This window comes from Lathamus discolor, chromosome Z, assembly GCF_037157495.1.
Source record: "Lathamus discolor isolate bLatDis1 chromosome Z, bLatDis1.hap1, whole genome shotgun sequence".
NCBI classification, from domain to species: domain Eukaryota; kingdom Metazoa; phylum Chordata; class Aves; order Psittaciformes; family Psittacidae; genus Lathamus; species Lathamus discolor.
This window is the reverse complement of record NC_088909.1, coordinates 67,706,828-67,734,638: the sequence shown is the minus strand read 5'-3', so window position 1 is coordinate 67,734,638 and position 27,811 is coordinate 67,706,828. Positions and strand designations below refer to the sequence as shown.

Below are 27,811 nucleotides of genomic sequence, written 5' to 3'. Positions count from 1 at the left end.
TTGACGTCTGCATGGAGTTTAAGTTTCGGTTGTCTTTTGATATAAATAGATCCACGGTTTTTGCTAATTTTACCTGTAAGTCATAAGAAAGTTGTTCTCAAGTGGCCTTGTACTGAATTTGAGAGGAGGATTGAATCTTTGGCACTTACTGGGAGGTAGCAGCAGGTAAGCAATCTCTGCAATGCGAATTTGTGAATGTTCCAACTTTTTACTCCAAAATCGCAAACTGTGGGCCCACAGATTGATGCACAGAGGATATGTAGACAGGCAAGAATGAAGGCTTGACAGGGCTGAAAAGAAAGGAGCTAGGGCCAGTGCAATTCTGCAATGCCCTGAACACGTCATGGAGGGAGAGCGCTTGGCTTCTGGTCTCTGCAGTCCATGAGCAAAATGCATGGCACTCTTTTATGCTAAACCTGAATGCTCCTCGTATGTTAATTTTAGATCAAAATGCTAAGGCTCTCCTCTGGGCCAAAGTGTCTGGAACCATGTGCATTTTTCAGACTCTGGGTACTTAGGGAACATTAGTGATGAAAACCTGAATACCAGCCGTGTTTGGGGCAGGAAATACTCACAGGAGTGTTCAGGCCTTCCTCTTAGTGTGACTTAACTGCTTAAGTCTTAGCCTAGAGTTTAGTGCCTGTGTTCTGGCTGGCATTTCTGAGTCTAATGCTTTTCTTGTTTGATATAACTGAAGAATTCAGTCACACTGAAGAGATTATTTCATTACAGCTGGTGTGTCTAATGGAAGCTGGACAAAGGAAAATGATGAGGCATAGCGATGCTGTAACATGTCTTGATATTTTTGGTAGCTAGATAAAGAAAAAGCTAAGTGCAGTGTTTTTCTGTAAGTAGGAAACAGCTAACTGACTTGTTCTGCTCTTTCAAAACATGTGGTACACTTTGTACTTCTGATGAGTGGGTTGGCAACTGCACAATTCATAAAGGTTCTGAAAAGCAGCGGAGGTAAAACCACTTAACCTTAAAACAGAAGTAGCAATTTTTCAGTCTAGTCTTCGGCTGATAACTTCTATTTTAAAGGAATGGAAAGGGTCATCGAGCAGCCATTTGACCACAGAATGCTTAGAGAAAGCCTTTATTTTGCAGTTGACATGGATTAGAGAAGAATTCAGATAATTTATCAAACCTGCTTTTAAAAAATGAAATAAAATGGTTGTGGAAATCTTTAATTTTACTAGTTTATGTTGCTTCAGAATGTAAGCAAGGCAAGTTAAACATTGTAAGCTTCAACTTACAAGGTTAATTTTCTTCAAACAAGGGGTTTGCATTTGGGTTTAGGGGTTTGTTTGTGGTTTTTTACTTTATTAGAAATCCTTAGATAATCATTAATTACCATTTACGTGCTGTTACAATATGGGCAGTGTGATCGACATGGCATATGACTGAGTTGTTACAAGGTGACCGCGCTGACTGTGAAGGTTAATTAGTCCTAAGTTCCCTGTGTAGGTTCCCATAATGACTTCCTCTGAGATCTGGTGATCAGTTCCGTTTCATAGTTAAGAAAGTCTGGCAACTTGCAAAAGCGCTATCCAGAAACCCTTTTTCCCCAGAGGTGATATATTTTCATTCCCAGAGTGAGTTATGTGGGTTGCAGACCTTTCTTTGAGAATGCTTGTGAAATGCTTTTGCCACTGTGGCATTTTATAAAAAAGAATGCAGTTGACCCAAAGCTTTATTTTACTTGCATCAGTGCCTTGCTCTTAGTGAAAATGGTTGTACAAAATATTTATGAAAACATGCTCTGCTACTCAGAAACAATGTAAAATGCAGTCATGTTATAACAGTGAAAATAGATTTACTGAGCCCTTATGGCTTTCTGTGTTATATCATGGCCAGTAATGTAACATGTCCTCTATGATTAAAATTGTCATCTCCATCAGTCACAAATTCTTGTTTTATTGATCAAAATAATTGAACAACCTATGATGCCTGCAAAATCGTGACTTGGTCTAAATGTAAGCAGCAAACTTTTATGCAGGAATATTAATGAATTAATGCTTTAAAGGAAAATAGGGTGTGAAGGAAAACAGAGGGGCTTTGCAGCTGGAAACGGATTAGCTGTGACTTGAATGTAATCAAGCGCTTCTGTTAATCTGAAGGGGTATAGGTTGTTCCCCATCAGTTATTTATGAGCACTTTGGCAATCAGAGTTGTGTTACAGCACAAATGAACTGCTCAGAAAGCTGTGTGCTAATTCCGACCAGCAAACAGAGAAATTGAAGGGAATGTCTGTGCTTCCAGAGTATACTAGGTACAGACACTCCAAAGTGCTCTACAGGAAGAAACATTAGTGCTTGGTTAACCTCTTGCCTCTACTCCCTTGAGGAAGCAATCTATCCAGCCACTGGTTGATGGCAGTCTGCTAGATGCTGGCTGCATGGGCCTCTCTGTAGAGCCCTGAAGGCAGTCGCATGGCTCTGGAAACTTGCATAATGACCTGATTTCAGGCAGATTTCAGCAAGGCATTCATGCACCTGCCACACTAAAGCTAACTTAGAAACAAGGCTGAGGAATTGTAATAGAAGTGGAACCAGTGTACTAGTTGGGAGAAGGTGACATTCAAAAAGGTCCATTGTAGGGGCTGATGTATGTTGTCTGCCCCTTTCTTGAGATTAAGTTTGCATTTGTGCGTGAGATGGGATGTGCACATGTGCAGTGGTAGTGGAATGGTGTTTCTGCTTGGTTTCTGGCTCCATCTCTGAAGGTGACCCTGGGATAGTAAAATGTGCAGTGTTTGTTTACCGTGGGACTCTGTTATCCTGGCTGAGCTGCAGGGCTAGGCTTGAAAACCCAACGATTTTAGGAGGTTTGTGAAGACTGCAATAGCTTACGTAGCTAATGTCTCTATTGGCTTGTTCCAATAAATTTCTTGGACCTGTGACGTCTGAAAGTCCAGTCAAGATCATCTAGTGATTTTAGATACATAATCTGGTAATGAAATGTATGAAAGCAGGCTGTGATTGTAGACCTGGGTCACTATAATGCGGTGAATTAATTGTGGAAATGAAACTTGTAAAGAAAGCTGTATTAAACCTCTGTGATTTTCTTGAAGTAGTTGCCTTGCAGTGAGGTGAACCTGCAAAGGATGTCACCCTAGGCATTAAGGCTAAGATGCGTAATGTGAAGGGAAACACTAAAATCCTGTAGACCAGAGGTCCAGCTTCTTCTGGAACAAAGCTGTGAGTGTATTACATCCAGTCCCTCACCCACCCACTCCTTAAGTATGGGACTACCAAGTCACTTAAGGTCACAGTACTCAGGCATCTAAAGAAGCACACAGCACTTACGAAAAATCTCAAACTTTTGCTAACTAGCTTCAAATTTTAAGGGGAAAAAAATCAGGATTTTGTTTGTTTGTTTTTAACCAGTGAGGTTCTCTGGACCTCAGTTTTAAGATTGACGAGCACTAGGTATATTACCTGTGAAATACAGGTAACATTCAATTTTGCACTAGTATAAGGCCTCATGTGAAAGAAATGTCACTAAAACTAACCTGTGGCAATGGCAGGATAGTACTCAGCAGTGCTAGCGAAAAGCCATATGTGATCTCATGCAATTAACTACTCACAAATGTGACATCTTTGGGACGCATAAAAGTACATGTACGTAAAACTTGTAATTTCATGCAGTGTAAACTTTCAGGATACAAAATTGCACAAAATAGAAAGATTGCAGATAAGAACCTGGAGGAAACTCTTTCCATTTTACACAAACACAGTTACGTTTCTTTGTTAGTTAACTTGAAAATAAGCAAACGTTGAGAATTAAGTCATTCTTCTGGATCTAAAAGGAAGGAGTGTAATCAGTGCTACTTGTTTATAGATGATTAATAAGTTTCACAGAGACTGTCTATCTTTAATATGCCAGTGTGTATAAGACTAAACTGTAGCAGCCATAAAACATACCAATACCTGCGTGACAGTCGCAATCTGGTCTAGACTGCAGGATGGGCAGCACAGTGTTGCAAGTTGCTGTTGCTGAAAATGTGTGCTTTGAGTACTTCTTTTGCATTTCTGGTGCTTTAAGCATCATCATGCACTTTCACTGTTTCACATAAGAAGTAGACCATATAACCATGTGCTTTGTGGAGCCTTTGAGACTCTTCCTCAGCCAAGGGTCCAGCTCTGCCAGCTCACCAAACTGTGTGACAGCCCAGTGGCAAACCATGCTGAGTGCACAGAGGTGCTGGGGTTTGCTGTGACTGCTTCTGTGGCTGCCCATGGCTGGGGAAGCAACCACAGTGAGTCTGCTCTGTGTGGCATGGCTGTGCTCCAGCTAACAGCCTCCTGGCAAATGCAGCAGACATCCAGTTGGAAACACATGGAAACAAGTTCCATGCATGTCTAAGTCTCTTAGCCCAATGACTGGAAATGAAGAGAAATGCCAGCACTGTGTCACCGTCCAGGTTTCTGTTCATTATTACGAAATGCTGCAGATACAGATCTTTGCCTGAAAACCTTTTCCTGGCTTTTCAGTTGGAAGCAAAGAATGAGAGAATATGCAAGTGTATCCATTTGTACGATTTTTCTGACCAGCCTCTGTAAAATAATGAACTGTATTTAATATTTAGAAATTAAATTTTAATATCTCTTAAAAAAAAAAGAAAAAAAAAAAAGCTCCACAAAATTACCTCTCTTCCTTCCAGTCTATAATTCTTATATTTAATGGCATTTTGTTTCAGTGATTGCTTTCATGCAGAAAATACTACAACACAAATAATACCAAAAACAATACTCTCATTATTGTCTAGGCAGCTCAGTGAAAGCTCCAAGAACTCATTAAAATACACTTTTCATGCAACTTGCATCACAATAATGCAGATTAAGTCTCTTGAAAAGTTGACATGGTAAAGTAGTCGAATGTATTTCCAGAAATTTGCACAGACTGTTTAGCTATTGTTATGTGTTAATCCCATTATTTTTCATAATCAGAAATAGAAATTGTGAACAGATTATATTTTTTTCCCTACAGAAAGGCAACAAAAATTAGGGTGTACTTTCTGATGCCAATACAGTGCAAAATATAAGGGGTAATATGACCATCTTTATGGTCTCTAAGACATTTCTAAGTAATAAAGCTACTTTTATAAGCAGGAAAAACAGTTTGCCACAGTAGACAGTCATCTCCGTATATATCCTTAAACTGAGAGGAGATCAGTTGTTTAAGAATAGTTGTAGTTCGTGTTTCCTGCTCACTTCAGTATCTGTTTTTTCTGTTGACAGTTATCGTCAATCCTGCCAAACTGCTGACAGAGCTGAGAAAAGGGTCATCTTCAGTTTATTTTGCTTCCTCAAATGCAAAAATCTAGATGTGCTTATGTACCTTCCTCACTTCTTACTCCTCTTTCTGCCTGCGCAGCTAAAACACTTGCTGGAAATAGACTTGGGGGCAGTAGTGGCTTTTCATTGCAGGAAAAGTGTGGTAATGTTAAAGAACAAATGCAACATACATGCTGAATGTAATACACTGTTTTCAAAGAGTTGAATGCTTTGAGGACTTTAGAAACTGAATAGTAGGGCAGCTACCAGTATCTGTTTCACAGGGGGAGAGAAGTAGGGTTGAAAATCTGACGTTTTACTGATAGGAGCCAATTCATGTTTTATTTTCTAGATGTCCCACTACACTGGTATGTTTTCAGTATACTTACTTCACATTTAATTATATTCTTTCAAATGTGCATACACGGAGTGGGTGTGTTTTACTTAATTTAAATTTAGATACAGCCAACTATATGTATTTGGGTTTTTTAAACCTTCTTTTGTTAGAAAATAAGACTCTTTACATTGTATTCCTTTCAGGGAGACAAGGAGTAGTTACTATCTGGGGTATTGACTTAAGTTATTTTGATGTTCTTTCTGGTACTGACAAATTTTAAAGCATCTGTATTCTTTTCAAGGCTGGTTTGAGACTACCTATGCTAAAAGGAATCCATTGGATAAAGGAAGCTCATCAGTAACTCTGCTTCTGCTCTCCAAGTGTTGCAGGTGGAGAGCTCTTCGACTTCTTAGCCGAGAAAGAATCTCTCACGGAGGAGGAAGCCACAGAATTTCTCAAACAGATACTTAATGGTGTTCAGTATCTCCACTCTCTGCAAATTGCCCACTTTGATCTTAAGGTGTGTTGAGCAAATAAAAACTTCAACTGTAAGCAGTTTCCGTTAAAGTCCTTTGTAACACCAGCCACAAATCTGCCGTCATGCAGACCTTGGCGGCAGTTTTGTTTTGCTAGCTTATATAGACAGGGGAGAGGTCAGCCATTGAAAAGAAATTACTGAACCATAAATAGTTCCCATCTGGTTTTAATGTAAGATTCTTCACAGAAAATGGCAACTTCCGATGAAATTAAACCATTCTGAGGAAGCAGTCTCGAAATAAAAATTATGATTATGATTTTATGTAATGTGAATGGGATCTGGATTAAATAATCTGACCAGGATGCATTTTTTTTTCTGTTTTATGTTCCCATGAATGTTATTTATAGGTACTAAATTGAAACAGTACAGAGTTAAATACAAAAATTCTTATGGAGCAAACAGAGCAGATCATTTTGTCTGCTTTTTTTGCTCTTGGGGCTTTTCTATTCATTTTCTGAAAGCCTGTTAAATTGCATCCTTTTGGTAATGAAAAGAGATCTTTTGTATCTAAACTCAGTTATTGCTTTCTTAATGTTTTAATTCCAGGATGTTTTCCTCTGTAAGATTTTTTTCAGAGGTAGGCAGCTGAACATACCCTGAAGTTGGCTGAAGTTGGCAGCTATATCCATAATAGGAAAAGGAGGCATAATTATTACATTGCAGTGCACTTCTGAAAGGGGTGCTGTGTTTTGAGCATGAGTTAGGGAAGGAAATTATGTTTAGAATAAGCATACCTTTCCCAGTCTCATCCTCATTGCCTACAGTAATACACTCTGTCTTTATATGACAGTTAACAAAAGAAAAAAGTTGTGTATCTAGTAAGACATATATTTGTTACAATATGAAATGTAAATTTTGGCCAATGTGCTTGTAATAATACAAAGCATCCTTTCACCAGATACCAAGAACATACGAATTGTATGCAACAGTACTCAAAGTATGCAGAACAATAGAAGTATGCAATAGAAATGTAGGAAGGGAAGGAGGAATATTACATTTGCACGTATCAGCCCGTCTCGTTGGGGAAGAGAGGTAAAAGAAGGGTGATGATGAAAAGCTGAGCTGAATGACTCCAGAAGTCCTGAACAAAGATGGATGTAACTCAAGAAACTTTTTAAAGCACGCCAGCTTATGGACATGTCAGGATACGGAGACTAAGTAGCTGGTTCTGTATCCTGACTAAAGTGATGGAGTGTAAAAGCAGGCTCCTTTGGTAATCTTGAGATTTTACCTCCTAACTTCATTTCTGGTTTTGCAAATCTTTGTTGTAAAATAATCCAAAGTCTGTATTTTAAAATAAGATAGAAAAGACATGAGGACCTGTTCTGTTTCTGTTTTTGTCAGTATGTTGAACCTCAAAATCTGGGAGCTGGACCACTCCAAAAGTTTATGTTGAAGATCCAAAGGCAACATGATATACCTCCTTGACTGCTTGTAGTGTGAAAAAAACTTCTTTCGGGGAGTAATGTTAACCAAGCCTAAATGCTAGTGTACATGACATTACTTCTTGCAAGTTCCCAGGACTGGTTGAATGGCTGTTGTACAGAGGTTGTGGTCTTCATGGAAGACAGCGTGTTTCACTTACTGTCAGTCCACAAGAAAACTGCAGCTGTTATGTCTACAAGAGCTAAAAGCTTGCCCCTTTGGTAATCGTAGCACTCTGTCATCAACATGAAATCCTAATTTACTGTAGTTAATTTTTAGCATATGTTACATCATAATAGGAAAATGTGGGGGTTTTCTGTTGAAGACAGAATTTTAGACTGAGAGAAGTGTTCAGTGCTGAATAATGCTGATATGTATGGCACGTTTTTACCTATGTATAATCTCTCCTCTCTCCTTTTCTCCTTCTCAAAGCCTGAAAACATAATGTTGTTGGACAGGAATGTACCAAAGCCTCGAATCAAGATTATTGATTTTGGTTTAGCACACAAAATTGACTTTGGGAATGAATTCAAAAATATCTTTGGAACGCCAGAGTTTGTTGGTGAGAAAACTGTTTTTTCTTCAAACTTTTCAGTCTATGAAACAAAATTTGTGTCACAGCTTGGTTTGGCTGAGATACGGATTATGCACTTTGTGTGTAATTCATGACATTTTGAAATGTAAATAAGCAATTTGTATCATTCTGTTCCGACTTAGACTTGCATTAAGGTGTTCTTATCAATCAACATCTTAGCTTATTATCTCTGACATATATAGGCTCAGAGTGACATAGATCTGTTCTCTGACTAGGTACTGATCTTCCTGCTTTCTCCTTTAGCTCCTGAAATAGTAAATTATGAGCCTCTTGGTCTTGAAGCAGATATGTGGTAAGTTATTGGATCTTATTTGAAGTAAATCTCTCTTGATTATTCTTATGTTCTAACCTTTTTTTTTTCTCTCTTCTCTCTATCCCTCCATTTCTCTTCCCCTTCCCTCACCCTTTTGTTGTTTTTTTTTTTTACCTTTCACTCCAGGAGCATCGGTGTAATAACTTATATTCTGTAAGTACCAAAATCTACGGGTGCTCTGGCAAATGCTTTTTCTTTTTTTTTTTTTTTCCTTTTTTTTTTGATTCTGATTCTGTCATCTGGGTTTTCAGTGGTGTTTGTAGAAGTCAAACCATTTTGACTGCTCATCATGATTCAAGTTGAACAATCATAAAGTAATAGTATATTTACTGAAAGGAAGGCCATTAATCAGCATTGAGATAGCATGGGAAACTGTCTTCAGATCTGTAGATGATTTTCCACTGTGGCTTTATCTTGGTCAATATTCGCTGAAATTACAGCAAAGCTTTTTTGCCCTACTACAGCACATCTTCCTGAAAGTCTATTTGCAGTCTTAGAGCAGAAAAAAAAGTGTTCACTTTTCTACTGTTAGTTGACCTCAGAAGGTTGAAACAGCAATGTTACAACATGAAATGAGAGGAATATTCTATCTTGCAGGCTAAGTGGTGCATCACCATTTCTTGGAGAAACCAAACAGGAAACATTAGCAAATGTGTCTGCTGTGAATTATGAATTTGAAGAAGAGTTCTTCAGTAATACCAGTGCCCTAGCTAAAGATTTTATACAAAGACTTCTAGTCAAGGATCCAAAGTGAGTTGTTTCTCTTGTGTATACGCTGTTGCAGCCTATGTCTTTAGTGTTTCATATTTGCATTATATTTTTAGATGTTAGTTTAACAAACATATAGCTGTATGTATTTTTTACTATCTGACACAGTTTTGCCTTTTATTCTATTAAAGGAAGAGAATGACTATTCAAGATAGTTTGCTGCATCCTTGGATCAAGGTTAGCGTGTCATTCATTCTATTGTCCTGTTTTCAATCATTCTTCATTTCGTACTTCGCTTTCATTTTTCAAGTTCCTTAACAAGGAAAATTGTTTAATGTAACTGTTTAATATAACTTACTGTTTTGGAAAGCTGTCTGTATGAAAGCTAATAGATGCAGAATGTGGACTCCTTTAATATATCCTCTATGTAAGTCATCAGTAGGGACGTAGCCCACTACTGAGATTAGTGCTTAGGCAGAGAAGCTAATCTTCAGGGAGCATTGCACTGACAAATATGCATTCTCTGATTTCTATTCAGTTTCCTGTCATGTTTTTCATCTTTTAATCTCCTTCTTTGTATTGGGGGAAAAAAGTGAAAAGGGTCATCTCTTCTGTCCTTCCTCTTTACACTGAAGAAAGCAGTTAATGCAGGGCAGTGGTCTGCTTCTTTCAGTGTTCCAGTGTTTGATTTGGTTTGAGCTGTTGTGGTGTTGCTAGGTTGAAAGGGAGGAAGTGGGACCTATCTTTCTTCTTAATGGGTATAGCAATACCTGCCACTTAATTTTTTTTTTTTCAAATTCCATACCACATTCTGATTGTAAGTACTAAACCTCTTCAGTGCCATTGATTTCCCAGGTGTTAGGGTTTCACAGTGGGTATTTGACCCCATTCATTTCCTAGACAGCCAGTTAGCAGAATATTTACCCATGCCACAACTTTTCCAGTCCAGTTCAGCACTGTAGTGTAGACATTTCTACTCCTATACACCAACCTGCAGATTTGACTGTGCTTTGCTGAATTCTGGTTGAACTGGGATAATCTCAAATAGTTGAAACATGCTGAAATGATTTCTTATACCGCAAGCTTTGCCCAGTTTTCTCTCTCAGGGACCAAGGTCTCCACTCTGACAACAAGTCATGTTATTTTGTACCCGTTTATGGTCCTTTATATCTTAACTTCCCAGGCATTTTTCCCCCACCACACTGATCATATCTTCTCTTTCCCATTCCCTTCACTACCTTTACCTGCTTTTCTCCATAAAAATTACTTCAAGTATGGGAACATACAGTCTAAATGTGGTATATTCCATGGGTAGCTGGCGCAATATCGAGGTGATTACACTGAGACTGGAACAATGTTTGGTTGCATTTAAAATCAGCAGGAAGCCTTCCAAGAAGACAGGATTTATTTAGGAGACATCCAGTGCCTCTGTCATAGAGGGAGGTGAAGGATAAAGCCGAATATTCTGTTGAGTGTTGGCTTATTTTGTTAAAAATGAAGAAACAAGTTTTACTATTGCATGAAATATTCTTAGGTCTGGATTTTCTTCAGGGCGTTTTCTCAGGAAATCCTATCTGCATGCGCCACTAGGCTGTGGATGTTAAAATGATGTGCTTACAATTACTTCATTATTACAGTATTATTATAATGTAAGTGGAAGTCATCACTGAAGGACAGAGTCTTACATACAGAAAGGTATTTTAGGAAAGTTCTGGATGTAATTGTGGGAGTTACAGTTTATTTTCCTGTTGCACATAGCCTAAAGACACCCAGCAAGCACTTAGTAGAAAAGCATCTGCAGTGAATATGGAGAAATTCAAAAAGTTTGCAGCACGACGAAAATGGAAAGTAAGTCATTCAATAAATCTTAAGAAAATCGGTGACATACAAATGCGCTAGTGATACTACCTGCTCCAGGGAAACATCAGTGCCTTTAGGAGTGAAGAAGGAGGAAGAAGAAACCCATTCCTCTGTCATTTGGAGTATGGTGGTATGGGAGAAGACTTCTTTGTTAGTGATCTGCATACAAATGTGTGTGTATGGATTTTTTGGTTTATGCCTTTAGCTGTATGCTGTCATCTGTCTTGGTAATGTTTTCTAACATTTCTAAGGCATTTCTAAGTGTAAGTACATGTTTTTGTGACAATAATTCAAATAAATAGAGCATTGTTTAAGCAGGCCTCACAGAATGAAATGCTCCAGTACTTATGCCAACACTTTACAGAGTAGGAGGGAAAAACTAGTCTCTCTTGCAGAGGATTTTTGGTCTGAGATTGCCAACCTGTTCAGAAGGTTGGCATCAGTTATTTTTCCAGAAGCGAGGCAAGGTATTAGTTGAAAGCATTGATCTGTGCAAGGAGCAGTTCATTGAGACAGGTCCCTCCTCCTCCAGCATACACGTAGGGGAGTTCACACTGATACTAAACAAGCGCATGAATGTTGTATGTGAAAACTGTTTTATCATGAGGAGAGATGAGACATGAGACAAGAGAAGTCGCTGTTATTAGAAAAGGAGTTCTATTCATTGTCACGGAGGCCAGGAAATAGGATGATTTTGCTAAGCTATGGTCTGAAGGCACAAAATGTTCAGGCGGGCAGTACAGTGGTTTTTTTTCTGCAGGTCAGTGGCTGTGGTAGGTGAACATCAATGGTGTTTATAAAATTCAGGTACTAGTCTGCTGCCTTAAAATGAAATAGTGTGTCTAGGAATATCTTAAACTGGTTTGAAACCTGGCATTTAAAGGAATGCTGTCAGCTAATTCACACTCAGTTTAGGTTTTCTGTGTGTAAATGCTTTAAAATAGTTATATTTAAACGTTTTCATTGTAAGCCAGAGGATGTAATACAAATCAGGTTTGCTTTATTTTGAACAGTGTGATGAAATAGTAGTGATCCTAAAATAATATACAGCTTTGCTTAGTGTATATGTATACCCTGTTTGCATTATAAATGGCAAAAGAAATTGAAGGTTCAAATGCAATATAAAATTTAGATGGGGGTGTTGAATTCAAGCTCCACTTTCTTTTGCTAATATGACAGTATTCTCTTTTAATTTTTTTTAATATAGTTTTTTTCTTTCTGTTTTTGAAAAGCAATCAGTGCGCTTAATATCCTTGTGCCAAAGATTATCAAGATCTTTCTTGTCCAGAAGTAACATGAGTGTCGCTAGAAGTGATGATACTCTGGTAAGTGTATACTTACATGCTTAGAATGCTTTACTACATCTGAAGCTTCACGTTTTCTGAAATTATTTTAACAGAAATATTGACTTGTTGAAAATATGGTGATTAATCTCTTAAGAGATTAATTAATCTCTCATAAGAGATTAATTTTAATCTCTTATGCAGGATGAAATAGATTATAAGGCTGCAGAGATCAGTTACCGATAGTCTGATCTTCTGCACGTCACAAACCTTGAAGTTGAATTTATTAATTACCATGGTGAATCTGATAGCTAGAGCCAGAAATTCATCTAACTTTGTTTTTATTCAAGAGGATTTTTTGTGCTGTTACAACTATAAAGTGAAAAGGTTGCATCTGAATTTTTTTACGGCACTGTGTAGAGTAAAATAGTAGGGCATTTTTTAACAGAATACTCAAAATCATTGAGACTGTCTTAGATTCAGTGAATGCTAGACAGCAGTGTCACAAGCTGTTATTTAAGGGGGAAATCTGTAAGTTGGCCATTACTCAGTTTGTAATATTGCATCTACTAGATTTAAGTAGTCAGAAGCGACTGCTGTATGGTTTGTAATTACAAATGCTTGGAAAACCAAAAACATTCTTCTTTAGCTTACTCTCCAGGTTTTAATACACGCTTCACAAATTCCCTGTGATCAGCAACTTATGTATGCTAATATGTTTAGAGCTGGGTAACCTCATCTTTCGATACATTAATAGGATCAAATGTCAAATATTTTGCAGAGCCCTTTTTATCCATGTTATCTTCCCTGTGCAACTCTCCACTTATTTCCACTTTTCTTCCTCTTATCTTTCTGCTTCCATGCTCTTTGTTCTCTCCATCTTGCCCTCCTTTCCCTGCCTCCCCCACCTCAGCTATCATTATGACTTTTAACACTGGATCAGCATTTCAACCTATGTTGCAGCAGAAAGGATTGTACCCTAATGTTAATGTTCTAAAAAATCTGAAACCTCAGGAGACAGGAGGTAGGAGTAATGAAATACTAGACTCAGTGGATTTCAGTGCTCTGACATGTTACTGCATGGGAAAAAAAAACCCAACAAAATTACACCTGCAGAGGTATCTAGGCTCATTACTTATGTTCTAGATTTTTAACTGGTCAATTTGAATAAATGAAAGCTTGGTCCAAAGTACCTCTCCTATGTCATAGTCATGGATGGTGCAAGACTTGATATTCCAGTTTGTATTTGTGTACTTCTTGGTATTTTTAATGTTCACATATGTACATGGAGTTAGTTTCATTTGATGCAAGTACTGCATCTACTGAAAGTCCTGGGAGGAAAAGGAAAGTACACCTAATAAAAAACCTGTTTGGAATCTCGATGAGCAATGGGTTCATGTGTGAAGAAAGGGGAAACATAACAGTACTGGAAAAAGTGAGGGGGGTTTTGGTGTGGGTTTTCTTTTCATATAACTTGTGGACACGTTAGCAATACACTTCACAAAGGGTTACAACTTGCAGCTGAAGGCTTTGAAAATTTTACTTTTTTTTTTTTTTTAACATGTCTTGGCAGCTGTTGAGATAGGGATTTTTTTTTCCTTTAATAATTTTTCTTCTTTCTCATTTAATTACAAGGATGAGGAAGATTCTTTTGTAATGAAAGCTATTATTCATGCCATCAATGATGACAATTTTCCTGGATTACAGCACCTTCTGGGATCTCTGACAAATTACGATGTCAATCAACCCAACAAGGTAGTGTGGGTCTGCTTGAGGTGCGTGGGGGACTAGCTATCAGCCTGTTGAATAGAGCAGCATGGTTGTAAAATGGAAATATAACACCCAAAAAGAAGAGACCGGTGGTTGGGAAATGATTCTGACTTTCTTTAGGAGAAACTTTAATGTGTTCTGTGTTCAGACTTCTCAAACTACCTGAAAATGGAACCTAAAACATTTGGGGTTTTTTTGTTTGGTTTGGTTGTTCTTGTTTTGTTGTTGTTGTTGTTTGGGGTTTTTTTCCCCCCTAGGCCTTTGAGAAAGTATTAATGAAATGGTGTTGTCAAGAGCAGCGGTATATCAGATGTCAACCTTTGTTGTTGTTTCTCGTGGCAGATGAGCATGGCAGAATATGTAGGAATAACCAGACTGCCAAATCTGTATTATGAGAAATATTCATGAAGAGCACTGTGAAGTGAAAGCATCTGTTATTTTACTGTGATGGTGTCTTGAACCTTTAAAAAAATCAGTGGGTTTGTGTTTTAATGGTGCAGTCCCATTTAACTTTCCTGTGTGTTGCTGGTGGCTTGCGTCTTGGCAGGTACCTTAGGTAATCCAGCTTTAAATGTAGATATGTAGATATAAAGGAGTTGCAAAGGGGATCGTCCTTGCCAGAGTGGGCTAATGAGAGCCTAACATTAATATTCCAGATTTGAAAAGCATACCTTTAACATGTGGTGTATTATTTAGTAAACGTGAATTCATCCCAAAAATTTGTAAGATTGCCGTGCAATAAATTCTTTTGGTCAAAGGGACAAATTATTTCTATACAGTGTTCCCTGAAGACATAATTTGAAACTGGAAACCCAGAGATGCCATTCAGTACTTACCTTTTATTCTGCTTTCTTTTCTTAAGCCTTCAAAAATTGAATAGATTGTTCTCATTTGTATTTCATTGTTAGCATGGAACACCTCCGCTACTGATTGCTGCTGGCTGTGGAAACATTCAGATGCTTCAGTTGCTTTTAAAGCATGGATCCCGTATTGATGTTCAAGATAAGGTCAGGGTTTTTCTTTGTCACCATTCTATGTAAGTTATCTGGTACAGTTAGGAGAGGACAAGCAGTTCTGACCAAGTTGTATTGGAAATTAAAAAATGCTGGCTGTAGAGCCCATTTACTGTCTTCTACAGCAAAAAGATAAAAGCAAATCTTCAATAATGTCATTTGTTTCTAGTGCATATCCTCTAATTTTGATCACTTTATTAGCTGAAATAATTTGAATGATGCTAATCTTAAAATACAGTTCATGCTTGCAAAATTGCCTCAATTAGTTCAAATTAGTGATTGCCCTGAAACACAATGGTGAGCTTTATTTATCGTGGAATGATGAATACACATTTTAGTGATGAAGGATATTGCAACTAGAGCTGGTACGCGACAGAGGGTATACTTTGCAGCAAGCTTTTTTCCAAAACATAGTGTAACAATCTGGGATTCATTTAAAATGAACTTTAAGCACTGTCTGCTTCTCTGTCTGTAGATGGTACAGTCAGAAACAGAAAGGTTTTTGTCTCATGACTGTTCCCAGAAAACTTCCCTTAAAAAGAGGAAGAGGATTATCCTTGCAGTTAGTGATCCCGTTAGTCGTCCTTTGCATAGAGGGGGTTTTGTTGTCATTGCTGATATGTGGGGTTGTTGATTCAATTAGAATTTTTTTTTTAGGTAAATATATTCATGTAAGCTTTAATATCTGTTCATTATATCTGTGTACGTCAAAGTGCATGTATACCTCAGCTGATAATCTAGAATTAGGATTCTAAAAACATCAAAAAGATCTGTAATCAAATATTTATGACAGGCTGGATCCAATGCAATCTATTGGGCTTCTCGACATGGTCATGTAGAAACACTGAAATTTCTTGACGATAATAAATGTCCTTTGGATGTTAAGGATAAGGTAAGCAAAGAATTCTTTTTCATGCAGAGAGCTTTTTTTCTTATAACTTTATCTTAACAAAGAGAAAGGTCATTCGGAATGATTTTTATCTGTGCTGTAATTCCAACCATATGACCGGGTTTTTTAGTGTGGTTTTATAAGCTGACATCTAGGGCTGTGGTAACACAGCTTTAAAGTAGCTGGATGTACTGATTGTTTTCCTGACAAATGTTAACCAAGCATGCATTTTAAGTGTGGTGACTACATGGTGGGTAGGTGGGGAAGTACAAACTTAACTTAATTTTCACTTGAAAACTAGATTTCTCATTGAAACATAGGGCAAAATCGTGATTCTGGTTTTTATTCCTCTTGATTGAAAATCACTTTTGTCTGACAAGTAAATTTGACTGTTATTAAGTTGAATATAATGAAGCCTAACAATTTATAGCTGATGAGCACTTACCTTGTCTCCGGCAGTGTTACTTTAGCAACATTTGCCCTAGAAACTAGTTGCTCTTAAAATCTTATGCCATTGTGGTGTTTTTATACTAACTAAAGCTGTGGTACAGAGGCACTTTTACTTGTGAAATACAGTTTGCTTAGTGAGCTAGTGCAAGGCATGTTATCAAAATTAGTGTTTGACTCCTGATAGGACTACTAGGAAAGAGGTTACCCTCTTAATAAAATGCCATTTATTTTTCATACAACTTCAATAAAAGGTTGCACATAATCACATGTAATGACCCAAATATGCTAGGATATACCAAGGTGTTAGGCAAGCTCCTTACATTTGTATATATAAGGCAGAGGAGGGGTGTATGGGAATAGAATGAATAGTTTCACCACCAGTTGCCCATGCCGCTGCCTCTTCATATTGCTCAGAAATCCTGTTGTGGCTGTGACCTGGAACAAATAAAGTAGGAAAATAAGTTCTGAAAAAGTCAGGCCTTTGAGGAAATAACCTGTCAAGTCTGTCACATACAACTGCAGCTTGTAAGTGAAAGATCTATGCTGACTGAAGCTGTACCTGTGGGTTACAGGGAGGGAGGAGTACCCCATGCAGTGTACTTGCCTGGTATTCAGGCTGTACACAGCAGTGTATGTATAGGGTGACACATGAAATTACAGTGGCATGTTCTTCTGTAATTGCAGTCTGGGGAGACTGCTCTCCATGTTGCAGCTCGGTATGGGCATGTGGATGTGGTTCAGTTTCTCTGCAGCATTGGATCCAATCCAAACTTTCAAGACAAGGTAAGTCGTGGAGACTGTTTTTTTTCTACAAATAAGACCAACCAACTGCTGTTATAAAACACAGGTTCTCTCAGAAAGCTTGAAGAGGGCAAAAGTCAACATCACAAAGGTATGGGTGGTGGTCTGTGCTCTGTGAGTTCAGGGGTTTGTATCCCCTTGGTGAGTGTTCTGTTTTAAACCCTGGATTAGTCTCTCAGCACACAGGATGTAGAAGTTTCTTATGAAAGAGGATGTTTTCAAGTGAAAGAACCAAGACAGTTAGCTCAAGAGCATGGAACCATCTAAACTAAGACTAGATATGCAAGGTATTGTCAATAGATAGTTTTATGGTGAAAAGTATAGTGAAAATCTAGTGCATTGCTATAATCACTTGGTATATCAGAAGGCGTTACTCTTGCTTTGAGAATTAGGAACTACATTAGCATTACTTGCATTAGGAACTACAATACCTTTTTCTTTTGTGTCATCTTTCTGTTTTTCTACATTAAGCTGTGGAATCGTTCCTCCTGGCATTTGGTTCAGCTCTGCTTTGTTGTTTTTATTTTCCATGTTAACAGGAGGAAGAAACCCCACTGCATTGTGCTGCTTGGCACGGCTACTACTCTGTTGCCAGAGCACTCTGTGAAGCAGGTTGCAATGTGAACATTAAAAACAAAGAAGGGGAGACTCCGCTTCTGACAGCATCTGCTAGAGGCTACCATGATATAGTGGAATGCTTGGCAGAACATGAGGCTGATCTTCATGCAACAGACAAGGTTAATTTGAGTTTCTTTTGGTCAGGAATTACATCCAGAGATCAAAGGTGTCAGAGAGCCATCTTTTTGAATTGCTTCATTTGAATGCTGCAAGCCAGCATTGTTTCCATGATGTGGATTTTCTGAGTAGTTCACACAGAGACTCTATTGGTGACTGCAGCAGTCTTTAAAGTTGCCTGCTGTTTATTTTTCTATGATTGGGATTTTGCTGATTCATCATCACCTTATCAATTATCACCTTATCAATTATCACCTTGTCAATTATCACCTTATCCAATATCACCTTATGAGTTACACTGTACAAAAAAAAGGCAGGAACTTTGGGTTCTGTAATTGTCAGCAAACTGTTAAGAGAAAAAAAGATGGATTTGCTGCTTGCCTTTGATTCCCAGTGGTTGGATAAATCACACCTATTTCCAATAAGCTAAATTCCAACTATTTAAAAATTTAACTCTGTTTAATTCAGAATCAGGTTTTGTCTTTCATGCTGTAATCCCAAGAAAGAAATTCAACATTTCATTGCTTGCGCTTTTGGTATGCTTGTCTTTTTATTGCTGTCAGTTACTAAAGCAAGTTCAGAAAAATGCTTTTGCTTCTAAAATGTGCTTCTAGTCACACTGTCCCTTTTAGTTATTCCGCAGAGAGAAAGCCCTGTCTGTAAAGTTACTGACCTTTGCAGACTACTGTAAAGTAGACTGCATGACTTTTGCATCACTAATTTCTGTAAGCAGACGCTAGAGTGGTTTACAATATTCAACTGGTTGTTACAGTTGGCCACTCTCCCCACTCCTAGGGAAGCTCTTAGTAAAGAATGTGTATTTGCATTTCATCCATTCCACTGCAAAGCCTGGTGGCTTAATAGAAATTTGCTTTCATCCCATACTGATTTGTTTTGACAGATACTGTGTTTCTCACTGTGTCCACGCTTGAAATAAAAGCCATTGCGGTTCTTGAGGCAAGGAGATACACCCAGTTGTGTGAAAGGATGGTGACTCTGCAAAATGCTTTGATTTTTAGCATTATTAAATCTCACTTACGTGTTGTCTTGTTATTTCAGGATGGTCATATAGCCTTACACCTTGCTGTGAGAAGATGTCAAATAGAAGTAGTTAAAACTCTTATCAGTCAAGGATGTTTTGTAGATTTCCAAGACAGACATGGAAACACTCCCCTGCATGTGGCCTGCAAAGATGGGAATGTTCCTATTGTGGTGGCACTCTGTGAAGCAAGTTGTAATTTGGATGTCACTAATAAGGTAAATGGAATATGGATTCTGAACTCCTTTGTTTAATAGCTCACCTGTTGCATTAGATGACCTTTCCAATTCTCTGATATGAAAAATATTTTATCCCTTGAAGTGGCCAAATGCAAAGCATTAAGCAAGTCGCTTTGCACATTTGCCTAAGTTTGTTTCAGTTGAGTAGATGATTAAAGATACATGAAAAGCGAGCCCAGTTGAAATATCACAGTGTGCTTTGACACTCAGCTCTAATGTGGAAGTATATGCTAGCCTTCTTCCCTATCTGGATTGCTTTTCTTTGTGCAAATTACATCTAGGCACTGAAGAACAGATAATATGCATTGCTGCTGGCCTTGATTTGATGTGATTTAAAACCACTAATTTATATACAGAATTGAATGTACAGTTTATGAAAAATATGTTTTGAATTCTTCCAAATTGCATGAAAAGATCATGTACTGACACCTAACAAAGGATTTAACTCAACTGCAGATTCTATTCCCAGTTATAAAAGTAAGTGTCATATTGGCTGGTTTATGTTTTTCTGCATTGAGCTTATTACAATAAACCCTAATGAAACATTTATCTTAGAATAGTTTAAATTTATTTATTAAACAAATTGTCACTGGCAGGGTACAGGAATCTCAGAAGTAAGACGTTAAATGTAAAATTATTTTCAAAAGTTGAAGTCGACAGTCTGAGTAAGGTGCTTTTTGGGAATTTTCTTATTGTGCATTATTTCAAAATCACATGACAACTGTAGACACCCTTGGTGAGCGTTATAACGCTGAAAATGTTGATCCCAGTGCATATTGCTGGGTTACTGCCATCTAAAAATGTGAACTGTCCATAATTTTTGTAAGCACTTGCCAAAATAATATTTAATAGCTGTCCCTAAACTTTGAGATAGTAGTATCTTTTTTGCTGCTTCTGTTGTGCTAGTGCTGCAGTCACTGTATGAGCTAATTGACTGTGATGCTTTACAGGTTTAACATTCTGGCATTTTCACCAGAGATTTTTCAAGAGAAGTAAGCAGTTTCAGGAAATTTTCCTTTGGTTAGTTTGAATAGGTCAAGGTCAGCCATTGGACTCTGCTGATGGGGCTTAGGCCACAATACTTAGCTTTGAATATCTTTCTCTGCCCTTTTTAAACTTTATATATGCTACAAAGCTTAAAAGTTACTCATAGGAATATTCATATTGCCTTCTGAAATTTGTTTGATTCAGGTGTTGTAGATTCTTTGTGTTTCTGGAAAAGTACATGTTCTGGTAATTACATTTTGCCAGTTAACACTTCCATTTATTACCAAAGCACTGACCTTCTCCGTATTAGTCAGCTAAAGAAAGCTGTGGGGCTTTTCACTTGAGGGCTGTCCAGTGCAATCACTTTCGGTTTTAATAATTAAAATCATCAGCTGCCGAGTGAAAGAAACTTAAAATAATGAGCTCCGCAGTCCTGCCTCTAAGCTTAAACCTGACTGACTAAGCCATTAAATCAAGATCCACAGCTGAGAACACACTTTGGGGAATGTGAGTTAAGCACAAGGCTGGATTAGCACCTCTTTTCCTAATGGAGAATGGCATCAATGGCCTGGCTGCAAGCATGGTCTGGAAAAAATAAGTCTTCAAGTTCAGTGGGGGTAGGATCATGTTTATGGCTTGTGTTCCATTATTCTTTTAACAGTTGTGTACACAAGAGTGATTTTTAGAGTGTTCTTTATTTGAAAGGGTGAGTTTGAGTCTTATCAAATACAGAATCTATTTCTGCTGGTCCTCTTCAGCAGTGAGCCCTGTAATGGAGGTGCATTAATATAATTGACTGTTTATCCTTAGTCCCACACATACATGATACCAGTTGAGGACACCATTTCTTTTTTCTATAGACTATGTGCAGTAAAACACCATACACATTTACTTCCTGCAGAATCATTTGGGTATGAAATTGCCTTTAAGATCATCGTAAAAGTAAAACTGCCAAGTCTGCCACTAAGCTGTGTCCCTAAGGACCACATCTACACATCTTTTAAATACCTCCAGGGTCAGTGATTCAATCACTTCCCTGGGCAGCCTGTTCCAATGACTGACAACCCTTTCAGTGAAAAAATATTTCCTAATATCCAGTCTAAATCTGCCTGAGGCCATTACCTCTTGTTCTATCCCTTGTAACTTCGGAAAAGAGACCAGAAACCTCCTGGCTCCATCCTCCTTTCAGGTAGCTGTAGAGAGCGATAAGGTCCCTCCCTGAGCCTTCTCTATTTTACGTACTTCCAGACTAAACAACCCCAGTTCCCTCAGCTGTTCCTAGCAGGACTTGTCCTCCAGACCCTTTACCAGCTTCATTGCCCTTCTCTGGACCCTCTCCATCACGTCAACGTCTTTCTTGTAGTGAGGGGTCCAGAACTAAACACAGGATTCAAGGTGCAGCCTCACCAGTGCCAAGTACAGGGAGATTATTGCTTCCCTAGTCTTGCTGGACACACTAGCTCTTATACAATCCCAGATGCTATTTGTGTTGAGGTATAGAGTTTTGAGGAGCTGGGCATCTTCTCAGTTTCCAGTTGTCAAAATGTTAGCTTTGATTTGAAACATCCTTTTATGAAGCTATTTTGTGAGTTTGTTTCTGAATATAGGGTTGAAACAGGGAGATCAGTAATGAAAGCCTGAAAATATGTGAAGTAATATAAGAGGAGTTACACACAGAGAATACATGGTAGTGATATTTACAACAGTAGCGTTGAACACTAAAGACCAGAAGTAGATGTCTTGAGGACTTGTTGGCAGTGAAGAGAATCACAAAGAAAAGCAAAAATTTGGGAGGCAATACTTTCAGCACTTTTCATCTGTCACTGAAAGCACAGATTCCTTCAGCCTGACTTCTTGCATTCATTCCTCTTATTCCTTTGGCTGGAAGGGGAAGACTGCAGATACGTAATCTTCAATAATAACTTGGATTGAAATAGAATTCAGAGCTTTAAAGGTTAAGGACTTAGTGTTGCTTAACTGGTTCATATTTAATTAAGCAAAATGCAATTAGTTTTACTGGAAACTAAAACCACATTCTCAAATACAGCCAAAAAAATCAAGGATTCCTTCACAGTTGTGTGGCATTCAGCTATAAAATTGTTTCTCATTTTGTAGTAGTCACTCTATCCTTTCTTTTTAATTAAGCTTTAAGCAGTTGTGGTTAAGCTGTAACCAAAAGTACTTTTTCTTACAGTTTTTACTGTGTATCAGGATGTATAATTGTAAAATAAATTTGATTATTAGTCATAAAATTTGAAATTAAGGTCTTTGACTAATGTCACTTTATTCACCTTTTTAGTATGGAAGAACCCCGTTACATCTGGCAGCAAACAATGGCATTCTTGATGTTGTCCGGTTCCTGTGTCTAACGGGGGCCAATGTAGAAGCTTTAACTTCTGTAAGTATTGAGAGATACTTTTATGCTTAATGCTTTTCTTATGTATGAGAGTAGGAAACTAATTTAGAGATGGGTGAAATCTGAAACTGATCAAGGTACACTATAGCTACCACTTCATTTACACCTAAGAATTTCTTGACTTAATAATTACTTGTAGCGCTGTGTTTTCTGTAAGCACACAGAAACGTGTGCTTAATGGCAGGGCTGCTGTCATGAAGGTGTACATCTTTTCACATCACATACAGTTACCATACAAATGTACTGTATATATATTAAATATTTTTACTGCTTTCAGGAGATTAAAAAGTTTTCTTTTCATGGTGGGAGATGTGTGGGTTCATGGATCAGTCAACTAGCATCCAAGTGTCCTTGCAAAGCAAATAATTTGTGTCAGAGCAGTCAGCACCACTGCTGCCAATTAGCAACACTGAAGGTATTTTTCATTCTCACTAATGTGAGAAATGTCCTCCTACCTGACACATCCACAGCAGAGATGAAGTGTCGTTCATCATACACACTTCATATGCACATGATACATTTTAGGCATCATACACACCACAACCTGTGTTTTGAACAAACTAAGCATGTTTTATTTTCAAATGCATTAGATATGTTTGCATAGCTACTTGCCCTAACGAATGCATTCTGCTCAGAAAGAACTACTGTTCTGTATATTGAAATCATGTTGTGATTAGATTTTAGTAGAGTCCATGTTTTTCAAAGTTCTCTAATAAATTACTCCTGAGATAGCTGAAATGGAGGGGGGAAAAGGAGAAAAAAATCTGTTTTATTTGCAAACAGAAAGGTGATGGGAGAATTCTTGAGCTGTGTCACTTTATTTATGTCATGATGACAGCCGTTTTGGTATAGTTACCTGTATGCCCCCTTTCCTTCCAAGATAAAAGTCCTTTTTACCTTTAGTTTAGATAGTTTGAAGGGGATAACAAAATAAATTGTGCTGATACTAAATGTGGCAGAAGCAGATTGAATATACGTAACTATCCATTTTATTCTAGCATTGTTGTAGTGAAGAGAATGGAAAAGGAGGAGAGGAGGAGAGGAAGTGAGTGTTGTGACTTTAATAGCATTTCAGTTTTGTGTTAGTTTTCCAGGTAAATGTTAAACTGTTCTGAAAAGTCTTAGTAACAGCTCTTTCTGAGTCAGCGTGGTAGAATTAATTACCTTTTTCTTCTCTCAGCATGCTGTCTCTGAGAAGTTAACATTTCCAGCGCTATTAAGTAACTGGGCTGCAGTAAGCCCATTTAAGGACTAGTTTATTTGAATTAGATTGCATGAATGCTGCAAAGTAACCTTAAAAAACCTTAAGTTCCTGAAGTATACAATCATTTCCAGTGTTTGAATGTCACCAGAAAATTTGTGTTGTGCTCACACACTAGCTGGCACCATGTTCTTGGCTTCTCCTCACAGAAGCTTCTAAAATTGTAGCAAGTTTAACATTGTCAGATTGCTTAAAACCTTTGAATGATGATGCTTGCACATGGACAGTTAAACCCAGGACTAACTCTTGCAGGCATAGCTGTCTGACTTGCAACAAGAGACAGTCAGCAATTGCAGGGAAATGCTACCGCCAGGTATGAAATATGGTTTTATTGACTGTAGCCAAGCCCTTTTCAGATGCCAGTTTTGCTTACACATTGCTATTGTAGTGTGTATATACCCTGTATTTGTCAAGAAAACTTTAATAGCAAAATAACTTACTGAAACACATTTACTATTTTACTTGGGTATGTATTTTCTAATTCTTGTGGTTCATCCTGCTGTGGACACATAGAGAATGTGCACAGCCTCATCTTGTTCACAATTTTGGACAAAAAGGGAACTTTCTTCTGTTAATGTCTTTGTCATGGAAGCAAATGCTTTTTCTACGTGTTATCTTAATAAATTGAGCTTCCAGATCTGAGTCTATACTTACAACAGACATGTGAACTGAACTGCTAGCCTCTGTCAATGTTAACATCTCACAGTGCTTTTCTGGGGGTGAATTTGACCTAGAGTTCATTCTGTTGTACTTGTTGCCAGTGCTCTGTGATATCCTTCACTTACTCCACTGGCCTTTCTGCATGTCTTGTTTACTTGGGTCGAATGACCACGACTTCAAAACTCGTGCTCGTCAGGCATCGCCCTTGCTAAGGCATTTCTCCATAAGCAGAGGTGAGCTGCAAGCCACCTAACAACACAGCAAGTAAGGACAGTGACCTGGACAACAACAGCTGGGTCTCACAGTACCCAAGCAAGACAAGCAGAGCAGGTGCAGGGATGGCAACCAGCTTCCGACAGGAATGTGGACCGCAGGCAAGTTCATAACAATGAGGCAGGTCTGAAGTTAAGTCAAGGTCAGGAATTGGGCTAAGTGACCATGGTCAGCCAAGGGTCTAGTGATATCAGGCAAGTCCATAGAGAAGAAACAGGTTCAAGGTCAAACCCAGAAGTTAGGAGGTGCGTCAGTGGGATACATGGCCACGCAGACATACAGTTGTGGTGTTGCTCAGTTAAGGACCAAGGGCAAAAGCTTCAGCATAAGAGCAACGCCTGAGCAAAAAGTAGTGCAAAGCTCCTGGTAGGTCTGCGTTTGAGGTGGTCTTCCTTCACAGCACCAAGATTAGACAGCTGTATCAAGCTCTGGTCTTGAGCTCAAGAACCTGTTAAGAAGTGGGGAGGGATCTGTGGGTCATGACAGTGCCACCCCACTCTTACTGGTAGGCTTGCTCTGTGCACACATCTGCTTAGACTGTTAGCAATTCGAACCATTCTTGTTGCAATTTTTCCAATGAGCAACTGCTACCCACACTCCTTTTCAAATACTCACCAGATTATTTCCTTTGTGTTTGTGCCTGTATAGTTGTGACAGAGCTAAACAAATTATGTACAGCTGAGTAGCCAAAGTCAGGCTTGAAACCAAAGCAAACCCCCGTGGAGCACAGCACAAGGGTGTGAAGTTATCTTAGCTTTGCCAGTAGCAGTTGTGATGTACCATCAAGAGGTGTGGGACCTACTTTGATTGTCAAAGAGACAATGCTCGTGCAGGAATCTGTCACTGCATACATGCTTGGTGCTGGAGCTTGACAGCCATTTCCAAACGTATGCTGCAGCAGGAATAGTGCAGGGCCAGGCTCTAACAGTCCTGCTTTGGATTTAAGAGGAGGCCAAAGGTTTGGGGATCCAGATACAATTCACACTTTCATTTGGGGGAGGCTGCATCCCATTACCACAGGGATCCTCAGGAAGGGGATCAAGATTTCCACTTTACTTTAAAGTTTTGGATTCCACTGTAGGTGCCCAAGACTGGGAACTTTGGAAGCACTTAAAGTATTGAAGCAGTTCTGATGGCAGGCTAGCTGCCCAGCCATTAGACTCCTCTTCGCCTCATACAGAAGACACTTGGAATTAACTAGGATTTGGAGAGTAGGGTCAACACAAATAAAGAGATTTTTCTCCTTTGATACATCTTCTTTAAGGAAAATAAAGTTTTAAAAATACACTCAGATGTCTCTTTACTAAAGGTGCAATTACATGTCAGCTGTGGAAGGAATTGAAGGGTAAGGCATTGGTTCAAATTCAGTCAGTTCATGCCATCAACTACAATTTTGTCTATTTCCTGCTAATGTTCTGTTCTTATTCTGCCTGAATTATCTCTGGAGTACATAACTTTTATGGAAACCTGAAAATTGCTTCTGTGTGTGGACACTCAATTGTCAAAGATGTTTATTTCCTATGATACAGTAATTGTAATAATACTGTAATAATTACAGTAACCTCAGGAACTACTTAAGACAATGCAGGTTTTACATGAAAAACTAGTAAAATCAAAGGTAGAAACACAAATAAAGAGACCTTAGTTTTCCAGTATTTCTTCTTAATAACTGAATGGTTTTATCTGAGAGTGAAAGAAGCAGAGTGCTTGTAAGTTAGTTACCTGTTACCAAATTTTAAACAATACTATAGCATTAATGTAGTTGTAGAAGTAGTGAGCAATTTTCCTTTCAGCCAATTTAATATTAAGCTGCTGACCTCTGAAACATGGGTAATCAAATGGCAAGACCTGAAGAATGCTGAAGGTAGCTTTGCTTTTTTAAAATCTGCTGATGCAATTTAAACAACATCCCTTACAATGTTCTTGCTTTCTGGAAGCCTCCAGTGACTGTTAACGCCACTGTCACTCATTTAAACTTCTGTGTCTGTTCAGTGTGTAGAAGTTGCTATCATCGTCTAATTGATGGGAAGAGAAGCTCAGATGGGGGAGTATTGGCATCACTCTCAGGTTCTAAATTCAAAATATCTTATTGCAGTGGTATCCAGATGCCAATCTGTGAAAGAAATGCCCTTGTTCTGCATTGTACCCTATCTTTTTTGGACAATTAAAAAGAAGATGGGGATTCTGATGGGGTGTGATCAGTATTGGTTGTTGTGGGGGGTTTGGTTGTTTTTTTTTTTCCTTCTTCCTATTGCAGTTGCATCTGACAGCAATTCTGTTGCTGCCTTGAGTAGCTGAGCTAAGTTGCGTGTGAGTTTTTTTTATTGTCAGAAAAAAAGAAGGAACTGCTGCTAATATATTTGTGTTTTGACAGGATGGGAAAACAGCAGAAGATCTTGCCAGAGCAGAGCAGCATGAACATGTAGCCAGTCTGCTTGCAAGACTTAAAAAGGTTGGGAATGCATGAATTTTAACTGAGGTTTTCCTGTTTTTAAGATACCAAGAAAAGTTTGACCATGGAAAATCATGCAATAAGATTCTCATCAAAGCCATTCTAAAGAAACAGTTGCAAAAATCCTTATACTGGAATGGTGTCTCTTTCTTTCAGGGAGGAGGATTTTTTTTTGTTTGTTTGGGTTTTGTGCTTTTGTTTTTAATCTTAATTCAAAATTATGCCCTCAGTTAAAGCTAGTATATACATACTAACAAAAATGGCTAAATTAATCTGCACCACTAATCTATCGTATCCTGTCTCTGACATTGCCTACAAAACAGCTAAGGTGTTAGAAGAAGTTGGAAAATAAACTATTGAGAATTAGCACATCCCACAAGAGGACTTATTTCCCCTACCCATCACCATTTTAGTTAGATCAGGGTTATGAAGTATGACGGGGTTGTGCCTCTTCTGGAAACTAATACCATATGGAAGAGTTGTATAAG

General features: G+C 38.3%; 1 protein-coding gene across 1 annotated transcript in view; it reads left to right on the top strand.

Annotated features, from left to right (window-relative positions):
• Positions 1-27,811, top strand: part of DAPK1 (death associated protein kinase 1) — a 103,408-nt gene that overhangs the window by 60,337 nt on the left and 15,260 nt on the right. Inside the window, exons 3-18 of the mRNA XM_065661990.1 lie at positions 5,998-6,136; positions 8,012-8,141; positions 8,418-8,466; positions 8,614-8,640; positions 9,085-9,237; positions 9,387-9,432; positions 10,954-11,043; positions 12,288-12,380; positions 13,974-14,093; positions 15,017-15,115; positions 15,915-16,013; positions 17,145-17,243; positions 17,801-17,998; positions 19,056-19,253; positions 22,561-22,659; positions 27,246-27,323. Of these exons, the coding sequence (XP_065518062.1) occupies positions 5,998-6,136; positions 8,012-8,141; positions 8,418-8,466; positions 8,614-8,640; positions 9,085-9,237; positions 9,387-9,432; positions 10,954-11,043; positions 12,288-12,380; positions 13,974-14,093; positions 15,017-15,115; positions 15,915-16,013; positions 17,145-17,243; positions 17,801-17,998; positions 19,056-19,253; positions 22,561-22,659; positions 27,246-27,323 (1,717 nt within the window). The remainder of the gene's footprint in view (positions 1-5,997; positions 6,137-8,011; positions 8,142-8,417; positions 8,467-8,613; positions 8,641-9,084; positions 9,238-9,386; positions 9,433-10,953; positions 11,044-12,287; positions 12,381-13,973; positions 14,094-15,016; positions 15,116-15,914; positions 16,014-17,144; positions 17,244-17,800; positions 17,999-19,055; positions 19,254-22,560; positions 22,660-27,245; positions 27,324-27,811) is intronic.